Source organism: Leptosomus discolor, chromosome 2 (assembly GCF_034619465.1).
Source record: "Leptosomus discolor isolate bLepDis1 chromosome 2, bLepDis1.hap2, whole genome shotgun sequence".
Taxonomy (NCBI): Eukaryota; Metazoa; Chordata; class Aves; order Leptosomiformes; family Leptosomidae; genus Leptosomus; species Leptosomus discolor.
In genome coordinates this window covers 24,021,907-24,041,514 of record NC_141392.1, presented here as the reverse complement: position 1 = coordinate 24,041,514, position 19,608 = coordinate 24,021,907, and the positions used below count along the sequence as shown (strand labels likewise).

Below are 19,608 nucleotides of genomic sequence, written 5' to 3'. Positions count from 1 at the left end.
CACTCTGCGGTTTACAGAACTTAAACCTCGATCCTTAAATTTGAATCCTCTTAAATTACAAACCAAATCGAACCCATCCCAAGATCTGCAAAATTTTAGATTAATCTTCAAATGAGAAGTGTATTTTGTTTCATGAAAAAGATTTAAGTGGCTTTAAATTCCTCTGAAAATCAATGCAATTCATGAAAGTGTGTTGCCTTATGTGACTGAAGGACATTTTAAGAAGCAGGCAAAAGGAAAGCCTTCTACTCTAGGAAAAAAAAAATAATTAAATTTTATTGGGCTAACATGGGAATATTATTGCTGCAGTATAATTCAGGAATACAAGAAGCACATTTTTATATTTCAGCTGCAAATTAGGCTCAAAAAGCAGCAGAGGAAAACCTCTATAGAGAAATGAATTGCTCTCTGAAAGACAGGCTATTTTGCAGCCGTAAAAGAGCAGAAAAGCAACAGCGAGCGTTGCATAAGCAGATGCCCTCGCACCTTTCTGTCAGAGTACACACCTGCATAAATAAATATTTACCCAAACATCAAAATTTATACGGAAGCAGCCCACCGCTTTACAAAATCAGGCGAAGCAAATTGCGACTCATTGCAGAGAGCCCTGCCCTGAATACTAATGCGTTATTGACACCCCAGGACCAAAAAGCAGCGACACCCGGGATCCTTCGCAAGCCTCGTACATCTGCTGCGGGAGGACCTGAACACGTCTTGATAAACCCTTATTGCTAAAAATTTTGTGTTATCAGGCAGCTTTTGTAACAGAGGCGAAGGCACAGCTTCCTGGCTGGCAGGGTTTTTCCCTGTGCTTATTCTAATGATACACATTCAATTACTCGAGAACAGAAAAGAATCAAATCAGAAACATCTGTAGTTTGCCATATAATTACTGGATCTTCCCCATGGAGACTGACCTTTGTAACACTGATACAGGGACCCGAAAGGCTAAATGACAGGATATTCACACGGTTTAAATGTATAACATGATTACAAGGAATTAAATAGGCGCTGTTATTTTCCATCTTGGTTTATGTTAACGTAAGCGTGGACTTTATGATCTTACATTTAATCTTTGCGCTCAGTATGCAGTAGCTGAATTTACTCACTATTACTGGACCCAAACCACTAAAATGCCATGTTTTGATTATATAATAATGTTGAATACCGGATTCAAGGTTAATATGCAGCCATTACTTTTACCTGTAATAGGAATCTTTTCGACTGTGCTTTCCTCCTTGCTCTCATCTTCACACCAGCTTGTGACTTCTGGATGTGAACACACCATAATGAAACACATTTCAAAGTCGCAGTGATCAGACTGGTTTGTTTGCTTTTAAGCCCTACTCCCTTTAATTTCTCACTTTTGTTATCTCTTGTTTATTGATCTAAACTATCCATTACCGTTCTTAAAAGAGGCGCCTACTGTGAACTTTCCTCACATGCGAGGCTGCCCTGCCTCTCTGTAGCTCCCAGAGAAAAGGACAAGCTAACCAAATGTCTTAAATAATTTAAGACCCAATGGGATTTAGGAAACAAACAACCCACAGTAACTCTGCGATCTCCTCCGGCAGCCCGACAGCAGCAGCGTATATCATACAGACCGCGGAAAATTAGTCTAAATCAAAGTCTCCGTCTCCTCCACGGATAAAAGTCGCGTGAATTTAGGAGGCCTAAAGCAGTTTGTTTACATTTGCCGTGTAAAGAGCAGTGCAACCTAATTGCCTGTCTCTTCTGGACTTTGATGTAAGGGATGCTCTGAGAGCAGACTGAGCAAGTTGCCATCACCGTTATTATGCCGGACTAATATATCGCTTCCTTATCTAAAGAAATTAACTGGGTTTTTACAAACGCATTCCCCTTCTAAGCTCTCAAAGGGCATCGCACACCTTTCTCAGTATGAACACTTCTATGTTTGAAAATTTATTCTGCTGTATGACTTTATAATAAAAGGCAACGAATATAGCCCACAATTTCTAAACTGCAGACATTTTTCAAATACATGCACACCTATAGATCTGTTTTTAGCACTGGCCACAAGGCTTGCTTTGCTACCCCTGCAGAAAAACATAGTCGCAACAGGCATCACTCATTTTGAGAGGTGAACAAGACTGACAAACAACACTGAGATATTTAGGAAAATCCCCCCAAAGTTCATTACAAATACACACTAATTTGCCCATTGCAAATACAGTCCCCTTCAGATTTGGATAGAAAATACAGAGAAAGACAATAACTTTGAGCACACGGCTGGACCTTTGAACACTTGTTACCTTGTTCTCCCGTGCCGGTGAGCCAGGGAGCGTGTTTCGCCTGCTTTATTTCCCCGCCGTCGTTTGGGATCGCTGGCAAGCTGCAAGACGATTCATTACTCTGAATAGATGACCTACCCCCACACTCTTCTGGAAGGACCTCTCTCAACACCGGTAGAGCCTGCAGCATTAAAAAAAATAAAAATAGCCGCAGCCCTATTATCCTTCGCCTCGAGCGTTTTCCAACATACATTTAGGCTAATCTATACTTCACGGTGTAATCTGGTCCCAGAGTGCTTTTGTTTTGCTAGATGTTAAATTACCTCCGAGTTAAATCAGCACCAGCTCAGGAACTGCATTCTGCCTTGAAGTCACACAAACTTTGAGTTATTCTTTTAATCACTAGATTTTCTGGAAATTCTCAGCATTCCCTGCCTCATGCGTTCAGGGTAAGCAAAACAGAAGGGTCTATCAAATACACTGCAAGAGACCAAAAAGAAATCTCTCCATTTCAGGCACGCAGCAACAAGGCAAGTTAACCCACAGCGTTAGCACTAACTGCAGCTTAAAACAATGCCGAGACTGATGCACCTGAAGGCAGAGAACCCAATGCAGCTTGCACAAACTAGTCTCGGCCAGGCATGGTTCCCATTTTAATCTGTGTTATTCCTGCATGTTCCCCCCTGCTCATGCACGCAGCCCTCCGCAGCAGCACCGTTCAGTGCTCCAGAGTTAAACCTATGTTTGACACAAAAAATTAAGTTGGAAGCCAATACCTTTACAGGGAGCTGAATGTACCATAAAGATGCCTGACTTAAAAGCAGGCTTAAAATAAAGCCAGAACTTCTTTGGTTACCATCCACCTATAGAAGAGCACTGCGTATGGCTTTATAACGCTCTTTCCAAGGGCAGGAGAAATCATCCTTCCTGGCATTTATTATTTCACAAAAAGCAGCAAAGGCTTTGTAGGCATCCTTCCTATCTCTTCTTTACCCGTGAGGCGTTCCTCTTGGTTTTATTTTTTAGGACAAAATATAGACTCGAATCTTTAAAATCTACTAGATTTTTTTTCTCTAATTATCGAATTGTTTAACAAACCAGTAGTTGAATTAAAAAAAAAAAAAAAAAGCCTTCAATGACAAGGACCAACACCTCAGAGAGAACTCCAGGTTTCTGTAACTTATTTTATATGTACTGCCCTGAGAGTATGGAATGGCTTTGAACCAAAACATTTTGGACTCACAAGAACATTTTATTCTCCTGCATCTGCGCCCTCCTCATTAATCCATATTTATTCAGGAGCCCAGAATAGGAACTTTTCAGTCTTAAGCAAGTAGATCACTGATTTTTTTTTTCTTTCTATTAAACTTACATATGAGAAATCTCCATACAAACCCAATGTGAGCAAGCTGCTCCTTCAATTCAAAAAACGGTGATTTTAAGTCTTATTTTCTTAATGTAAAGAATCCCTTAAATTACAGGCAGGATTAGGAAACCTTTACTATTGGAAGAAGTTGATTTCCATGTAGCAGTTTATCTCAGTGTGGGTTTCTCACACCAGAAGTACTTCGTTTACCTATTTGCAGTACCATTTAACACACAAATAGGCATGAAACACCATCCTCAAATACAAGCAATCGATGTAAACTCTGACACTGTAATTAGTCCAGGCAGAAGGAAGGGTCCCACCAGGAGAACCAACGCTTAGCATTCAGAGTCACAGGGACCAAGGTGACTCCGGGGTGGCTGACATCTCCATCAGGGCATAAAGACCTCTAACATGCTCCAGGAGCCACACAGGTCTCATTCTGACAAGAGCGTGACTAGGTTGAAAAAGGCACTCCAGGCCCCAGCCTTCACAGCCAGGAGACTATCCCACTGCCCAGAACAGGTGTTCTACCAGGCCAGCTCCCTACAGCTGTCCCATGTCCACAGGAACTATACCCAGTTTTCTTAACAGGGGTAATGGGAGAGATCTGTGAGAGAAGAGAAAAACTAGTAGAAGAGAAAAACTGGTAAGACATAAGAGAATAGCAGACATAACCGAGTGGTAAGAGACGAGGAAAAGAGAGGCAGGTGGACAGACAGACTCTGTGGACCACTGGAATGGGTGAGATGCTTAAGGCACTGGCAGTGAAGGCGGACCTGCTGCTGGTTATCACCAAACCTCTGTGGACCACAAGTGCTGACAGGGATGGAGCTGGCAGACTTGACAGCTCTATTTGTACGGTCAGGAGCTCAAAGCTCCCTCCTGCACCTCCACTCTGCTGCCTGGCTGTGCAGTACCAGCACCCAATGGGGTTCTGACAGATCTTTAAGCCCTCAGAGAAAGTGGTCATCAACATGGGCCAAAAATTCAAACTCTGGAGTCATAAATATTCAAGATCTTTAGGTGCAGATAGCTTAAGAGTTTGATACTATATTATATATATCTTTATGGTAAAGCAACCGATCCTGTCTGTACATGCACACTGTGTAATTTACACTGATCCTGTTCTGTGCAACCTGCTTGGAAATAAGGTGTTTCAAAGTAGAGGCTGCATCCTGGCATTACAGTTAACTAGCTGGATCCACTTAATAGGCGATAAATGCATCTGCGTGGGCCACAGAAACACGTAGCAATGAACAGATTATTACTGCGTATATTCACCCATGAACCGTGTGTTATTGAGCTTTGACTTTGTGACAAAGTTTTTACATGCAATTAAAATTTATGTATGCTATTTGTTTATCTGTCACCAGTGCAGTGATCTATCCCTTGCTCATCTCTTCCACTTGACTGAATGTTTTAAGGCCAGAATACAAATTACTTATCCACATAGAGAAAAAGAAGTTACCCTGGCTGTAATCAAAAGTGTACAATGGACTAAAATATTGCATCTTCATTACTTGTTTCAAATGCTATTAAAACCAGAATATAGCAAAGCAGTTCAAACCACTTTAATTTCCCACTAAAGATGAGAGGAAAAATTTTTTTCATTTTTTTTTTTTTTCCAAATATTTTTTGGAGCACAGCACTGGGCCAACTTGTTACCGGCAGGCTGCCTGGCAGATCTCCCAGTTCCCACCGCAGGGGCAGCGCAGAGCCAGCGGGGACATCACCTCAGTGCCAGAGCCCCAGCTCCCCTGGCACGGCTGCAGCCAGAGGCAGTGGGGATTGGGGCCCTGCCCTCCCTGTGCAGCTGGCTGCTCTGGGGCTGCAGCACAAGAGGTCGGGGCACTCGTGTATCTATCAAATGCTGAATTTATTTTTTAAGAGTTAGTTTATAACCTTTTGTGTTAACTTTTTTTTTTAAAAAAAGGACCATGCTACTATTTGTAAAATGCTCTGCGTATTCAGTGTACTAAACATAACTCTGTTTTAAAATAGATTCAAATACATCATTCATGATAAAAAGCTACTAAGCCACAGAGAAAGACAGATGATATAAGCCTTGTGATAAATCCACACCACAGCAAGTGTGTGAGTTTGTTTAAATAAATAACTGCTTTGAAGGGTGGAAAACAGACACCCTCCTGGAGACCTTAGAGAGGCCATTTTCTTCATGGGATGAAGTGCTGTACATGTTTGCCCCGAGACAACTGGAGAACTCATATTCTCTCCTTACCTACCTCCTTCCTGTCCCCAAGGCCGATCAGTGAACACAGACTGCTTGTCATTCCCCTTAAAGCCCACACACCTGATCGCATTAGTGGCACAGGGCCCATCTTGCCTTAACAGTGCAAACTAGTCTCTAAGTGTCCCTGGTTTAGGTATTATTAGACACAAGTGCCAACCTGGCCGTCCAGCGCCTTCTTGCTGGAAACCAGCAGGCTTTCAAACATCCTCGCCACTTCTTCCGTGAGCTGAACCTGGTGCTTTTTCAAGAACAAGGCATGGTTGCTCAAGTAAGTCCACAGCATGTCCACGTCCTGCGGCTGGTCTGGCCTGAGAAACAAACCCAAGCACCGTCAGTGGGACACCCCACGTACACGAGACTCACACAGGTGCCACACTGCTCATTGATATGGACAAGTGGGTCAATGCACAGTGGGAAAAGCCATTTCACATTTTGTCCTTAATTCCCACTTTTTCTTTTAAAAACTTCCAAAGTGGAAAACCTAAGTAGTCACTTGTGACTTCCGCAAACGCGGGAAGGATGGGCAGGGGTGATTATTATCATGTCTGTCCCCCAGTTCTGTCCTGAGACTCAGGATCGAGAGACATCAAACCTTTTCTGCAGCCCCTAGTCTCAGCCTTGGGCAGACCCCACTTGCCCCAGCAGGCACTCTGCTGGGCACTTACTTCCCCAGGGTTGTCTTGTTTTGGGTTTTGTTGTTTTGTTTTTTTTGTTAGGTTTTTTTTTCCCCTCCTCTTAGAATTCTTTTTACTATTTTCAAGCAAAAGTGCCTTTTCTTTTAATGCAGAAAATATAAATACTGCAATCTTGTTTGCCAAAGATGTTTGTTTTTCCAGTTGCGCCAATGAAGTTTCACAAACAGAGGAGTGAATTCCAATTAACTCCACAAGTGTTTGTCCCTAAGAAACCATTCAGGAAATACAACAACGTATTAGTGCTCGCAGGCGTATCAGTCTCGAAAGGAGAACCAGGTACAGTTAAATAGACCATTCTTCAGCGCTCACAAGTGCCCCGATCCTGCTAACACTTGAGCATTGCTAAGCCTGTAACAGGGAAGAAGGTCTAGACAGAAGCTAAGTAAGAAAGAATGGAAATTGTTTTCATTACTGTATTAGAGAGACCTTAAAAAAAAAAAAATCCATTCTTGCTTGTCCTTGTGGCATACTCACAGGAAAAAAAAACATTTTGAATAACTGCAGTTTATTGTTTTTAAAGGCTATATGCATCTTCTGCTTCACAGAAAAATAATTTGCTTCTTAAAATTACATTCCTCATCCTTATATGTGCCCAAGACTCATGTTGAAGATCACAGAAATTACTGGCTAAGAGTTCTCTGAAGTTAATAAGTTTCCCCTCTCTGCTGGAACAGCCAGGGGCAGGAGATGCTATGGACTGGGTGGGATGGGGGGGCGAACCAGCCCGAGTGCTGCCCAGCGGAATAAGATTCACCATCAGTGAATGAAAAGGAAAATAAATGAATTTGCTTAGCGTTCTCGTTCTGAGTCGCAGGGCTGCTGCCAGGATGCGTAAAGATCAGCACTCACACGTCTTTATTTTCCAGTGCAATTGGAGGTCTGGCCCCAGGTCTGATTTCTCTGCACTGGAGAGGCAGAGCAGACTTGGGGAAGAAAGGAAAGGAATGTTAATCACACCCACGTGCAAGTTTTGTGCCTGTGATACCTGGTTTGGTTTTCATCCACTGCTCTACCTTTAGCATGGAGTGTTTTCTCAGGTGGAAGGCATCCATTCAGAGTGCTCTGTAATAAAGCCCGAAGCTGATGAAGGACGAGGGCTTCACATGCTTCAAGGTCGTCATCATCTTTCAGACTGTCGGCCCGCTTACAAAAGCTACAAAATAAAGCAGGTATTACATGCCACACTTATTTAAAGCCCAGTCAGCCAGCATCGGTTTGGAGGCAGAATCTGTAACACTTCTCCTGGCTAATGGGATAACTGGTGGGACAGTCCAGAGGGACAACAGCCATGATGCTCTCTGCAAAAGATGCAGAACAGGACGGGGAGGTCAAACCCAGTGCTTAGAAAATGCCAGGTTGAATCTCACACCTTTGCTTTTTGACAGGCAGAAAGGAACCTGTGCACGTTCACTCAGTGAAACTGCTCCTTGGCGAGGCAGCCCCGGCCACGCCATGTCCAAAGCGGTTACGTTGCAGGAACCCACCTCCAGTGGTAGGCTGGAGGAGCCAGTTCAGTTTGGGAACCCTTCCTCCCAATTCCCTAGAAATCCTCTAACCATCAAGCACTTACCAGAACCCTAGTTTGGGGAGGCTGACATATAATTTTAAATAAAACTACAAAGCCATTCAGAATTACAGTTCTTGTAATGAAGAGCCTGTGGTGCAGATGGACAGCAAGGGTACTCTGACCCCAGTTTTGTTAACACATGGGTTTTGGTGATTCTCTTTGCTCTTTTAGCTTGAAGATATTATTTTTCTGGTTATTGTTGTCTACCTCAGTAAACCATATCAGCATTACTAGCTAAGGAGACGCTCTTGTTCTTGGAATAAGCATTTACTTCACCTAAGGGATCTGTGGAGCGAGGCTGCAAGAAGTGCTACATTTAGGGAAGAGTATTTGTTGGAGTAATTTGCACATGTGCTTCTAAGTGCCATATTTCAGCTCTCCGATGACATTAAAATGGTGTGCGGGGAGGGAGGCCTCTTAGCAACTAGCAACGTTTGTTTGCAGGAGCCCGCTTGCTGTATGCGCCGGCCATTTGTCACCGCAAGAGCGAGGACCCCCAGCTGAAATCTCAAAAGGCTCCTGCAAAGCTGCTCGGTAACAGTCTCTTGCCATGGCTCACCTGAATTCAATTAGAAGCGTGTAAGCGATCAACATCAAAATTATTACAAGCCTTACGCCAGATGTACGGCAGCAAGCAAACAAGAGTACAGGGGACGGGGCTGAGGTGCAGGCAGCTCACAGGGAAGGGGTATCAACCTGAGCAGCTCCGCCGTTCCCATCATCCCCACATGCTCGCCCTGGTACAGCGCCCGGTGCCGGGGGCTCATCCTCACCACCACGTCTTCTATCAAGTGCAGTGCAGGGGAAAGTCCCACCAGCATCTCACAGTGCCTGTGGACAGACAGCAAATGGGGCTTGAAGTGACCTGGGTTGTGACAGGTTTTTTAATAAATGCATTCCCATCGCACCAGCTGGAAAAATAAACACCCTCATTTTAGCTTTTCAAAGGAAATAGCAGCAAAAAACCACGTTGCTTGAGCTCTGTAGGAAGAAAAAACCACATGGGCAACCAAACCATCCAAAAATCGGCCAGGGCCTGAGACGCTGCATTGATATTACCCCCGCCCCAAGTAGTTTAATTCCTTCACCTCCACAATCGAAACAAATCTGGTGACCACCTACAGGTATGGGGACATAACGGGGACCTCAGAGGGGTTTTGATGAAGCTGCACCTCTATAATGATGCAAATGAGGACTTAAACATTGAAACAATACAGCAGGCTAATCCTCGAACAGAGGTGTAAATGGCTATTCAGGTCCAGGCCGGCTGCCTGCTTTGTTGGGGACTTGCCAGGCCAGGTCTCCACCAGCAATGCCCCAGCTGGGCCTGCACCCACAGAGCTCCACAGGCCAAATAAAGATTTTTTTTTTTTTTTTTTCCATACGTAGAAGCCGACATATTTATACAGTGAACCTTGCTTTACGCACCCTCAAGTGAAAAGCTCTGTGCACAAATACTTGCATCATTTTTGCAGTCGTGTTAAGCTGTACCAAAAGTTGTGTTTTCCATTGGACTGTTGGGCAACAGTGAACAATTAAGTGGGAGCTGCCGTGCATTTAGTCGAGTCTCCTAGACATTTAATAAGCAAAACAATACCAGGGAGATCACATATGCAGTTAAACAGTGCTTTTTCTTTTCCCCCAGTCTCACAAACCCTGTATTTTAGCGGCCAGCTCATTTCCCATTGTTTTCCTCCCACTGGGTGGTCCTTCCAGGGTGCCACTCGAGAGGGATACAATAATAAAAAGGGAAGGGGAAGGAAGGGACACCAACATAAAGAAAAACAAAATGTATGACAATCTGCAGCAGGCTACGGATCAGAGGTCAGCAAACAAGAGGTCCTTCTCTTTTACAGGTTGCTTCCTGGAAACAGTCTGATTAAGCTGACAGCTTGAATTATGTGTTACATTTTGTAATGCACAATCCATCTGTGCTAAGTCCTCTTCAATGCAGCTGAAGCAGCACAGGCATAAGCTCTGCCTTTTTTCACCCCCTCAGCATAGGCCTTAAAATAGTCATCATCTTTCCCTGTGCTAATTCTCAGAGACCCTCTCCCCCCCACCTCCCACTCCCTGGGTTTAAGCCCTTAAAGAAAGGACCGGGTGCTGCAAGGAATGGTAAGAGGATACGCAGCCTTTCACCTCTGGTTTAGTAGCTCAGACCAGCAACAAGCAGCCAAGGACCGGAGCTATCGGGTGGCTTCACCTGGCAGGTGGGGAGATCAGGTGCCTTTACGGTGCTGCTTGAACATCCCCTTGCTCACCTGCAGGCTCCAGGGCTGCAGACCTGAACAGAAAAGACACAGCCCAGGCTCTCACATGGTTTGAGCCAGCAGGATGAGTCTGAAAATGCTTGTGTACAGCCTCAGATCGACACACCCACCCAGCAGTGCTCATAAACACAGAAGCTACTTGCCAAAAATTGTAATTTTTAATAACTAAGTTAGCAAAATTGCAGCAGCCTACTGTGAACTGCAACCAAGGCACAAGCCTTATGCTAAATAACCTTTCATAGCAACATCACCTATATTCGGTTAACAACTCGATGATGTTATCGTGATAACCATTCTTCCAGCTAGAGAAAGCAGTTTGAAACTAGGCTGAACTCACCCAGGGGTAAATATGACCGGCAAACACTTACGGGGGGAGGGGGGGGGAATTCTTTAAAAAAAAAAAATCTCTGCAGTATGGTAGGAAAGGCATTTTCTCCAAAAATGTAAACTTGTGACTTCCTGACATGCAACAACAATTTTCTTTCACTCTTAAGCTGTGATCTCTGCATGACAGAATTCCTTTCAACACTATCACTTGTACTAATTTCAAATAATACACCAAAAGTGTACAGACAGCCCGAAGACAACAGGCAAGGGAATGTGGTACTTCGTTCAGATGCCACAGCAGTGACACTGCTGCATTGGGAAAGTCCAAGGTACAGATATTTCAATTTAAGGTGACAAAGATGCATAGTTTTGCATAACATCAACATATTTCTTCAGCCGGCATAGGAATTTCATAAGGGAAACCACGCGGACTGAAGGGACATTGCAGGACTCGTGATATTATTCATTTTGTCAATCTGTGGCATGATACATTCAGACCGAAAAGAAAAGTTGCATTCTCATACTTTTTGTAATTTATATAATTGAAATTCTTGTACCAATAACTTGGAAACTTTTCCCTAAGATTTTCAGCTCAAGAATTATTTTGCAAGACTCCAGCGTGCATGCCGAATTCCACGTGCATTAGAAAGATGGACTTGGAAAGCCCACCTGTTACAAGCACAACAATGGAAAGGCTGCTTATCCCTCCACGAGATCTTTCATGCCTGCCATTTTTAAAATTTCAATCTGTGTTTTAACATTCAGGTAAAACAAATTAAAATTTCTATCTTTTCTGCAGAAACAGCTGACAGTGGCGATCCCACTTCCATGGCCTTGAGAAACAGAGGTATTCAGCTTGGTATAATGCAGGAGGAAACCTCCACGTTCTGGTTTCAGTCGTGCTCCAGAGATAATGCGAGCAGTGAAACCTTTCATATAATTTAGCTGGGCTTCAAGAGCATTGCACAATATTTTCATCCGTTTATGAACAGCGAGGCATCGCTAGCACCAACAGGGAGAGAACAAAAGGTTAAATCACCACCGTGCAGCTATGACTTCTCTAGCAAAGGCAAGCACTCTATGAGACTCCCCTGCAAAGTGCTATGATTAACAGGTGTTATACAAAGGAAAAACTGGGTAAAAGCTATTTACATGTAAATTAGATGATGTTTCCATAGCAAGCAACAGCCTGATGCAAACATGAAATGATAAAGTTACAGAAGTGTATATTGATGGCCACTAGTTTCTGCTCACCTGTCATCTATTAAAATACAAACTAATATTGAAATCAGTACCCAAGACAACGTGACCATGAATGCAGCAAGAACAGATGCGTTAAGCAGATTAAAAAGCTGCAAACAACAAAAAAAGGAAAAAAACCCCACACACCAAAACCCAACTGGCAAAAGAGTACTCCTCGTTCTCCAGGGGTAAAACAGCTGGTTTCTATCACGTGTGGTCTCTCCCCAACGTACAGCCACCATCTAACCACCCTGTATCTAGTTAAGCACTCCAGCTAGGGGCATCTTGCACGTGAATAGTGCCCGCACAGGGCAGGGAGAGCCAAGAGGAGCAGCACCCGCTGGAATGCGGCATGTGCCTGCAGAAAAGGCTTTCTTCAATATTTCTGCTGTGACTGGGGGCAGGAAAACAGTGGTGAGGAGGGAGATGGGTGCCGAGGGTGTAGAGGACAAGGAACTAAAAGCATGCTGCTAAGGGAGCGCAGGCAGGAGAAAAGCAGCAGTTGTAGGTCACAAAACTGTGCAGCCAGGCAGCGGTAGGACAGCCAGGGTGAAGGGGGATGTGGACATGGAAGCACGACAGAGAGAACCAGTGGCAAACAGACTCTCAGAACTAAGAGACAGGAGGTAAAGGTGGGAGGGATGGGGCACAACAAGGTGGGGACCCAGGAAGGGATGACAGAGGTTGGCATGGGGTTATTCGAACACAGCGAGGGAGCAAAGCCAGACCATCTGTGCGACCTGGGCAAACCCCAAGGACCAGGTCACAGTGGGTATTACCCCACCGTGTTGGGGATGCGCTTCCCTGTCTTACAAGGGCATCGTGAGGTCAAAAATCCAGCTGTGATTGGTACCACAGCTGATGCTCTGGGACTGCAGCTGTTGGCAATAAGACCCCACCACTTTTGCACAGTTGCAAAGGACAAGCCCTGCATCTCTGTTGCACTTTCTTCATCCCCTCTTCGCTATTTCCAAACAAACACTGAAGAAATTTATCTGACTGGAAATTTTAATCCACACAAAATATGCTGTTTAGAAAGTTATAGGTACTGTTAAACTTGTTGAAATAAGATTCACTTACATTTAAAGAATGTCTATTGCATTTTAACTACAAAAATACTTATCTTCTCCAAGTCTGACCTGAATGAATTACCTGAAGCCATTTAACTACTAGCACAGATGTAGTGAGACACTAAATAAGAAGTTTGCCCACCTATATGTGAGCTTTAGTGCCACATATCAGCCAAGCTGTGAAAACAGCCTCCAGGGTATACACTAATGAATGAGTACCAGCAGAGAGAAGATATCTAAGGACATACCCGTCTGGTGCGGTGCTGACTGAGGGCTCCTCCTGCACCACTGGGAGGTTTGGTGGTTGCAGCGGGAAGCCCTCCGCAGGGCAGGCATCCCTGTGCTGCTCCCCGCCAGCCGCTGGCGAGGCTGCTCCTTGCACTATGCCAGGAGTGCTCAGCATCACCTCCTCGGCACTTGCGGGGACTGGGAGCTCATCGCTGCTCTCCCAGCTTGCCTCCTTACAAGTCCACCCCTTATTCAGGTGAGGCTTTGGTCCTGTAAAAATAATCATAATAAAAAAAATAGCAACCAACAGGAGCAGGATCAAGGAGTATATTGCAACGTAGGGAATTAAACTAAGATTACACATGCTCTTTGTTCACCTCTTCCACTTAACATGCATGGACAAGCATCTTTCTGCTCTCCTTTGCTTTGGGTTTCCCTGCCCACGGCCCAGTGTCCTTCCGCGCTCCTCTCGCAAGGGGGAGTCCGGGGAGGCTCCAGCCTCCACGCTCATCACGCCTTCTGGGTCTGCAGCTCCCGGCGGGTGGGACCCAAACCTGGCACTCCTCAAAAATCACTACCCACATGAAGACCAGCCACTTGACTAAATTATCTCTGGAGGAACGATGAAACAGAAAAGCTGGAAAAAGTTTTTCTTAGGGGAAAAAAGCACACCTGAAGAAGTGACTATCATACACATTTTTTAAAACTTGCAGGAGAAATACATGCCTGGAGGCTTTTAAACTCTGCATGTTAATTGCCTTCTCTAACAGAGGAGAGTACAGGGCTGAATCATGATTCTAAGACAACAGATACATGCTACTTATCTGTTTATAGAATGCCAAAAGTTAATGGACCAGCTCGTGCTGTAACAAATTAGTATTGCTACAGAAATTCCCAGTTTCCCATAGAACTCACCATGGGTTTAAAATAACCAGCATCTGCACACCTGCTAACACTATGGCACCCAGCATTTCTGCCTGGCTTGGTCACAGAGTTTCACTGGAACTGAATCACTTAAGGTTTATGCCAAACAGTAGCTGGTGCCAGGATGGGCTCTCATAGCCTTGTTTCCAAATTTGTGAAGCAAGTATGTGCAACGAAAGTGCCACTCCTTCACCTGGTGAGGACGGAGAGGAACAGAGGGTTTTTTCCCCCTCCAGTTTTGGAGCAGGGGGGAGAAAAAGCCCATTTTCTTTCTTTGTTAACCTGGGGGAAATGGGATTTGTTCTTTCCTATATTTTGTGCTGTCGCTGCTGAGCGGCAGCCGGTGAGCATCAGGAGAGGCTGGCGAGCATCACCTTGCACCAAGCTGGCAGCAGAGCCCGGTGCATGCTCACTCCTCATACAGCACAGCCAAGCGTCTTCATCAGCTCCCATCATTTGTAGCGTGGAAGGTCAAGCTTAGGAGAGCTGGAACAAGGCAGTCCCCTCCACACATTCAAACCTGGACTGCATTAGCCTGTTCACTTCGCAACACGCATTTGGCAGCAGACAGACATAAAAAGCCCCCCAGGCGGTCTGAGGTGATTACTGTGCCGTTTGACAAAAAGCTCATTTTGATTTTGAACCCAACTGTACAGTTTCTCTGAAGGCAGAGATACTGCATTCCAGAAATTAAATGGGTATTTCTTTCCCAGACACGATGCTGGCCACCTCAGCCTTCCCCGTGGGGAGGAACTGGTGCTCTGCAGGCAGAGCCCAGGGCTAACATAAGCCAGGCTGGACTAGTCTCCTTCCAACACCAGAAAGGACAGGCTTTCATTAAAACAGAGAAGTGGCAAATGCATCAGATGAAAGAAAATGAGAGGCAAACAAATTCCTTACAGAAAGAAAAAGAAATGGAAAGAAAAACCTCAAGAAAGAGGATGCCAGAAACCCCCCCAGGAGTACAGAAATGCATCTGATGGGGATGCCAGCTTTCCTCTATAAAGAAACACACAACCGTTACAGGAGAGCAAGAGTCCCTCATCATTAGGGTTGCCACCAGTTTCCATTATAAATAGCTCCATAATAGCAATTGTTATGGGGCTTGGAAAACTAGTTTAAGTTGAAAATTGCCATGTTAACTGGCAAGGCAGGGGAGAGTATTTCTGCAAGGTCTTAAAAAAGGAATAAACTGTTACTTAGCAACAAATCTTTGTCACTGAGACTCAAAAACAAGTCCATTAGCTTACTTCAAAGTAACTGAGCAAGCCAGTAAAATGGGAGAGAACATATTTTGCCAAGATGGGGAAAAAAGAAAAAAAAAACCAAAAACCAAAAAGGAACAAGAAGTTGGAACACAGCCTTTGAGGGCAGCACATATCATCCCAGAGCAAGAGCATCTCAGCTGGGACGGTCTGCACTGCCTTTCTCAGGAAAGTCCAGAACAAGGCAGAGACCCACCACCAAGTAGGAGTTAATCGTGCCACACAGAGGACACACTGATTCTCAGGCTATGTTGCCAATGTAGTCCAATGCTTTTGGAAATGGATGAACTACTGTGCACAAGCATCTGAGGGAGAAGGAAATCAACCCGAAGCAGAAATGACACACTCTTCCAGTGAAGTAGGTTCACATTAAACCTCTTAATATGAGGCTCAGGCTACTTCAAGACAACTGTGGGAACATCAGTGAGGAAATCTTCACTTTCTAATAGAGAACCTGAACAGGATCAGCCTCCAGAAAGCCCTTGCCTGTCCAGATGAGTGGCCTGGGAGAAAACAGAGTCAAAAAAAAAATAAAAACCAAAGAATGCCACCATGTTTCAAGCACAGTGCAACAGGCATAGGAGAAGCCAGCAGCCGCGGGCATCGCTCTGGTTAGGATGAATGTGCTCCAGCACCAGGCAGAGGCAGACAGGCACACATCCCACCATACCTGGGACACTTCCTTGCAGCTTTTCCTCCTCAGGGGTGGCTGGTTTGGGCTCAGATGCTGAAGAGTTGAGCTGCTCAGATTCTTCCTCACTGGCAGCCAGGTCCCCACGTCTTGCTGCTTCCTCCACTGATGCATCACTCTCTAAATCAGTGCTTCTGCTCTCTGGACCAAGTCCTTCCAGTGACAGGGAGCATGAAGGTGGGTCCGGTGACTCTGTGGGCTGGGGGGGCTTCTGCTCCACGCCTGAACCTCCGGCAGCAGAGGTGGCTGATGTGCAGTGGCCCATAAAGACTATTGCTGGATGATACAGTCCTCTTGGCATGGCTGTCTTGGTGCCAATTCCTGCTTGTCTTCCAACCTGCGGTATCTGAAAAACACAGGTGGGAGGTGGCTTAAGGAAACAAACAAGCAACGCATTGCACATGGAGCTTCTACAGGATGGCATGTTGGTTTCTGGGGAGAAAAAAGTGTCACAGAATTTAAGTATTTTTATAGTATTATTACATAGACATTTGGCACACATTTCTTGCATCTTAGTGTGAAAATGAGGGTCTGAACCTCAGCTGAAGTTCCGTGAGCCAAAACAACTGCTGCCAAAAGCACACTGTACCCCCAACCTGACTAAAAGGGACTGAAATACATGAAGGACTCAAACTAATCTAAAGGGTAGCTGACAGGCAACTGTAACAAACAGGCAAACCTTTAGATTCCTGCAAAGGCTTTTAAGACCCTGGATCAAAGCACGACATTTAGAGCTACCCACCGATGTCACTGAAAACGCCTTGAAGTTACTGACTGTAGAGGAGCCACTGTGCTCTACTGGTATGTGACACTGTACAGCTGCTGGTAGCCTGTGGTTTAAGTACCGCAGCATCCTGAAGCCAAGACATGATCATCAGGACCCCGTTGCAGTGTCCATGACACAACATGGCCACAACATGACACAACAGCCACCTGCAGCAGGTGCTCTGAGCAACCTCCTCCTGCCACTCCTCTCATGGTCTTCTCTAGAAGGCAACGGGATGAAGAAGGGTCTCCAGAGAGTCTAAAACATATCTGGCATCACTTACTGGTCTATATATACAGCTTTGCTCACAGCACGTCAACAAAGCAAGTAAGAATGAGGCAAAAATCACCGTATTTATTGTCTTCCATGTGCTCTTTCCTGTTTGTTAAATCACAAAGAGAAAGAACTACTCCTCAGCTAACACCACGAAGATGAAACCGCATTTTCCACAAGGCAACTTTAGGCACTGAGCAGAAACATTTTAAATGGCACTTTCCTCCAAGAACCGTTAAACTCACATAAAAATAGTTCCAACAGTATAACTAATCTGCTGCTAAATCCTTGTGTTTTAATATTTGCCTTTTTTTCTTTGTAAACCTATTCAATCAGAACAATTTAGGAGGAGTGGCTACTGCCAACACTACTACTAAAAGGTCATCACCAGTTTATGCAAAACCAAAATTAGCCATCGTAATACCATTGCTCATACTAAGCAGGGCTTACTCTTCAGCCACAAATCACAGCAGGACAATTTACAGTCACCTCCACACCTCTCTCCTCTCTTTCATTGCCTGACCTCTTCCTACCATACAAAGTCAGATGCCAAGCCCAGCTTAAAGGAAAGAAAGGCATCTTGTCTAGTCTGTGACCAAGTTTCATTAAAAAAGCTCAAATTCCGCATAACAAGAAGCGGAACAAAAAGCCATGAAGTTATTTTAAGGAGTAAAGTTTTTCTACTCAGATTAAGTTCACACCTTATTCCATCACCACTGCACTCGGGTTCCTCCTAATTACTTTTCTGGTCTCGGATTTGCTGCTTTAAAATGCATCTAGCAAGTACTTTACGGATTTAGCGTTCCAAAACAAATGCGATTCAAACAGGTACCAGTGCTTGCCAGAGTCATAGCAGATGCACATCTAACAAGCCCCTCTTTGACCCCAGAAAGAAAAATCTCTTCACCGCCTTTGCAATCTCAAAGCAAAAGTATGACAGATAACATTGGTCTAGGTACTATATTTACCACCAAAAACAAAGCAGTAAAAAAGTGTAGATGACTTACATAAACTAGTCAACAAAATTGCTGAACTTCATGTCACTCCAGCTGTGAGTTAAATGAAGTCTCTGCACACAAAGCACACTTACAACCCTCTTTTTGGTTGTGGAGTGCAGGTTACCCAGTTCTTCCTCCAATAACAAATACAATCTTTTCTTATTATCATTAAAGTGTTTTGAAGATGACAAAGATAAGAAAAAAAATCCCTTCCATGAGGACTTGCGAAAGGGTCCAGTCTCCCTGAGCAGGAGAGGACCACATGAAAGCTAGGAAGGTGAAGTCAAGCCAGAGGCTGGTCTCTTCCAGGCACCAGGCGTTAACCCTCACCTCGTGACACCCCCTCCTGAGGGAAGGATGCTCTGCCACCCAGAGGTGTGCCTGAGAGATGCCCTACACCCAACATCTGACAGACGTGGTAGTGCCAAGATGTGCAAGTCCAAAAATCTTCAAGAAAGTGCTTCAAAGTTGAAGAAGCCATATTTCATTGCACAAAGGTTTCAGAAGCCCCAGTTATACAGCTCTGGCAGTTGAAAAGGGCCTCTTCAGCATGGGACCTCTCCTCCAACATGTAACACCAGATGGCCATTACACTGGGCTTCAAAAGGCTGGTGCTCAAGCCCTTTCCACAGAGAATCATGCTTTTCTAGACAAACACTGTTTGGGTACGTGATTTCTGAGCTTAAGGACTCCTGTAAAAATTTGGAGTCCAAAAAGGTGAATATCCCATGGCTCAGAGAAGTATTAGGTATGCACACTGGTGTTTTAGGGGCATTGGGATACTGCCTGTCTCTAGAAGATCAGTTCTGTGATCGTCCTTCTTGGTCTCCAAGATGCATCACTGACAAGGTTATCACACAATCACTGGCATCCTGACCAGCCTGAAGGAAACCATCACGATACCAGTTGCTGGTAAATAAAACCAGTTCCAAGCTGTGATGATTTGCATCCTAGATATACCACTTGCTAACTGCACGTGCTCACTATGACTGCCTCAGTGCACATGGCCAAGAACAAACTCTTGTATTTCGGACATAAGAACAAGCAGATTTTAAGCGCAGTGAAGGTGGTGAGAAACGCGTACAATCAGTCTGAAAAAAATGGAGCTACAGAGCAAAATCTGAGACACAGTACACAGACAGGTCAAAAGGATGCACAATTTAGTTGCAGTTACCTTTAAGGAGGGAAATGAGAATGAGAAAGAAGGGGACAGGGGATGAAAGAGTCCATAATCAAGTGATTAACTGTAATCCAACAAAAAGTGACATATTTGGGTACGTGCCAAGTTCTTGTGCTGCCCAAAACCTGCTAACCATTTTTAAAAACCTAAGCCACACCGTGAGCCTTTGATGTTCTAGTATTTATGTAAACTTTTCCATGTCTCCTATATCAACTGCTTTTAGTTGAAGAATCTAGC

At 44.6% G+C, this 19,608-nt stretch overlaps 1 protein-coding gene across 1 annotated transcript in view; it reads right to left on the bottom strand.

The window, feature by feature from the left end:
• The window catches only part of KIZ (kizuna centrosomal protein), a 51,586-nt gene that overhangs the window by 18,186 nt on the left and 13,792 nt on the right, over positions 1 to 19,608 (bottom strand). Inside the window, exons 5-11 of the mRNA XM_086460377.1 lie at positions 16,134 to 16,500; positions 13,295 to 13,544; positions 8,831 to 8,965; positions 7,553 to 7,720; positions 6,030 to 6,180; positions 2,274 to 2,433; positions 1,204 to 1,269 (exon numbers count right to left, since the gene is read on the bottom strand). Coding sequence (XP_086316503.1) covers positions 1,204 to 1,269; positions 2,274 to 2,433; positions 6,030 to 6,180; positions 7,553 to 7,720; positions 8,831 to 8,965; positions 13,295 to 13,544; positions 16,134 to 16,500 — 1,297 coding nt within the window. The remainder of the gene's footprint in view (positions 1 to 1,203; positions 1,270 to 2,273; positions 2,434 to 6,029; positions 6,181 to 7,552; positions 7,721 to 8,830; positions 8,966 to 13,294; positions 13,545 to 16,133; positions 16,501 to 19,608) is intronic.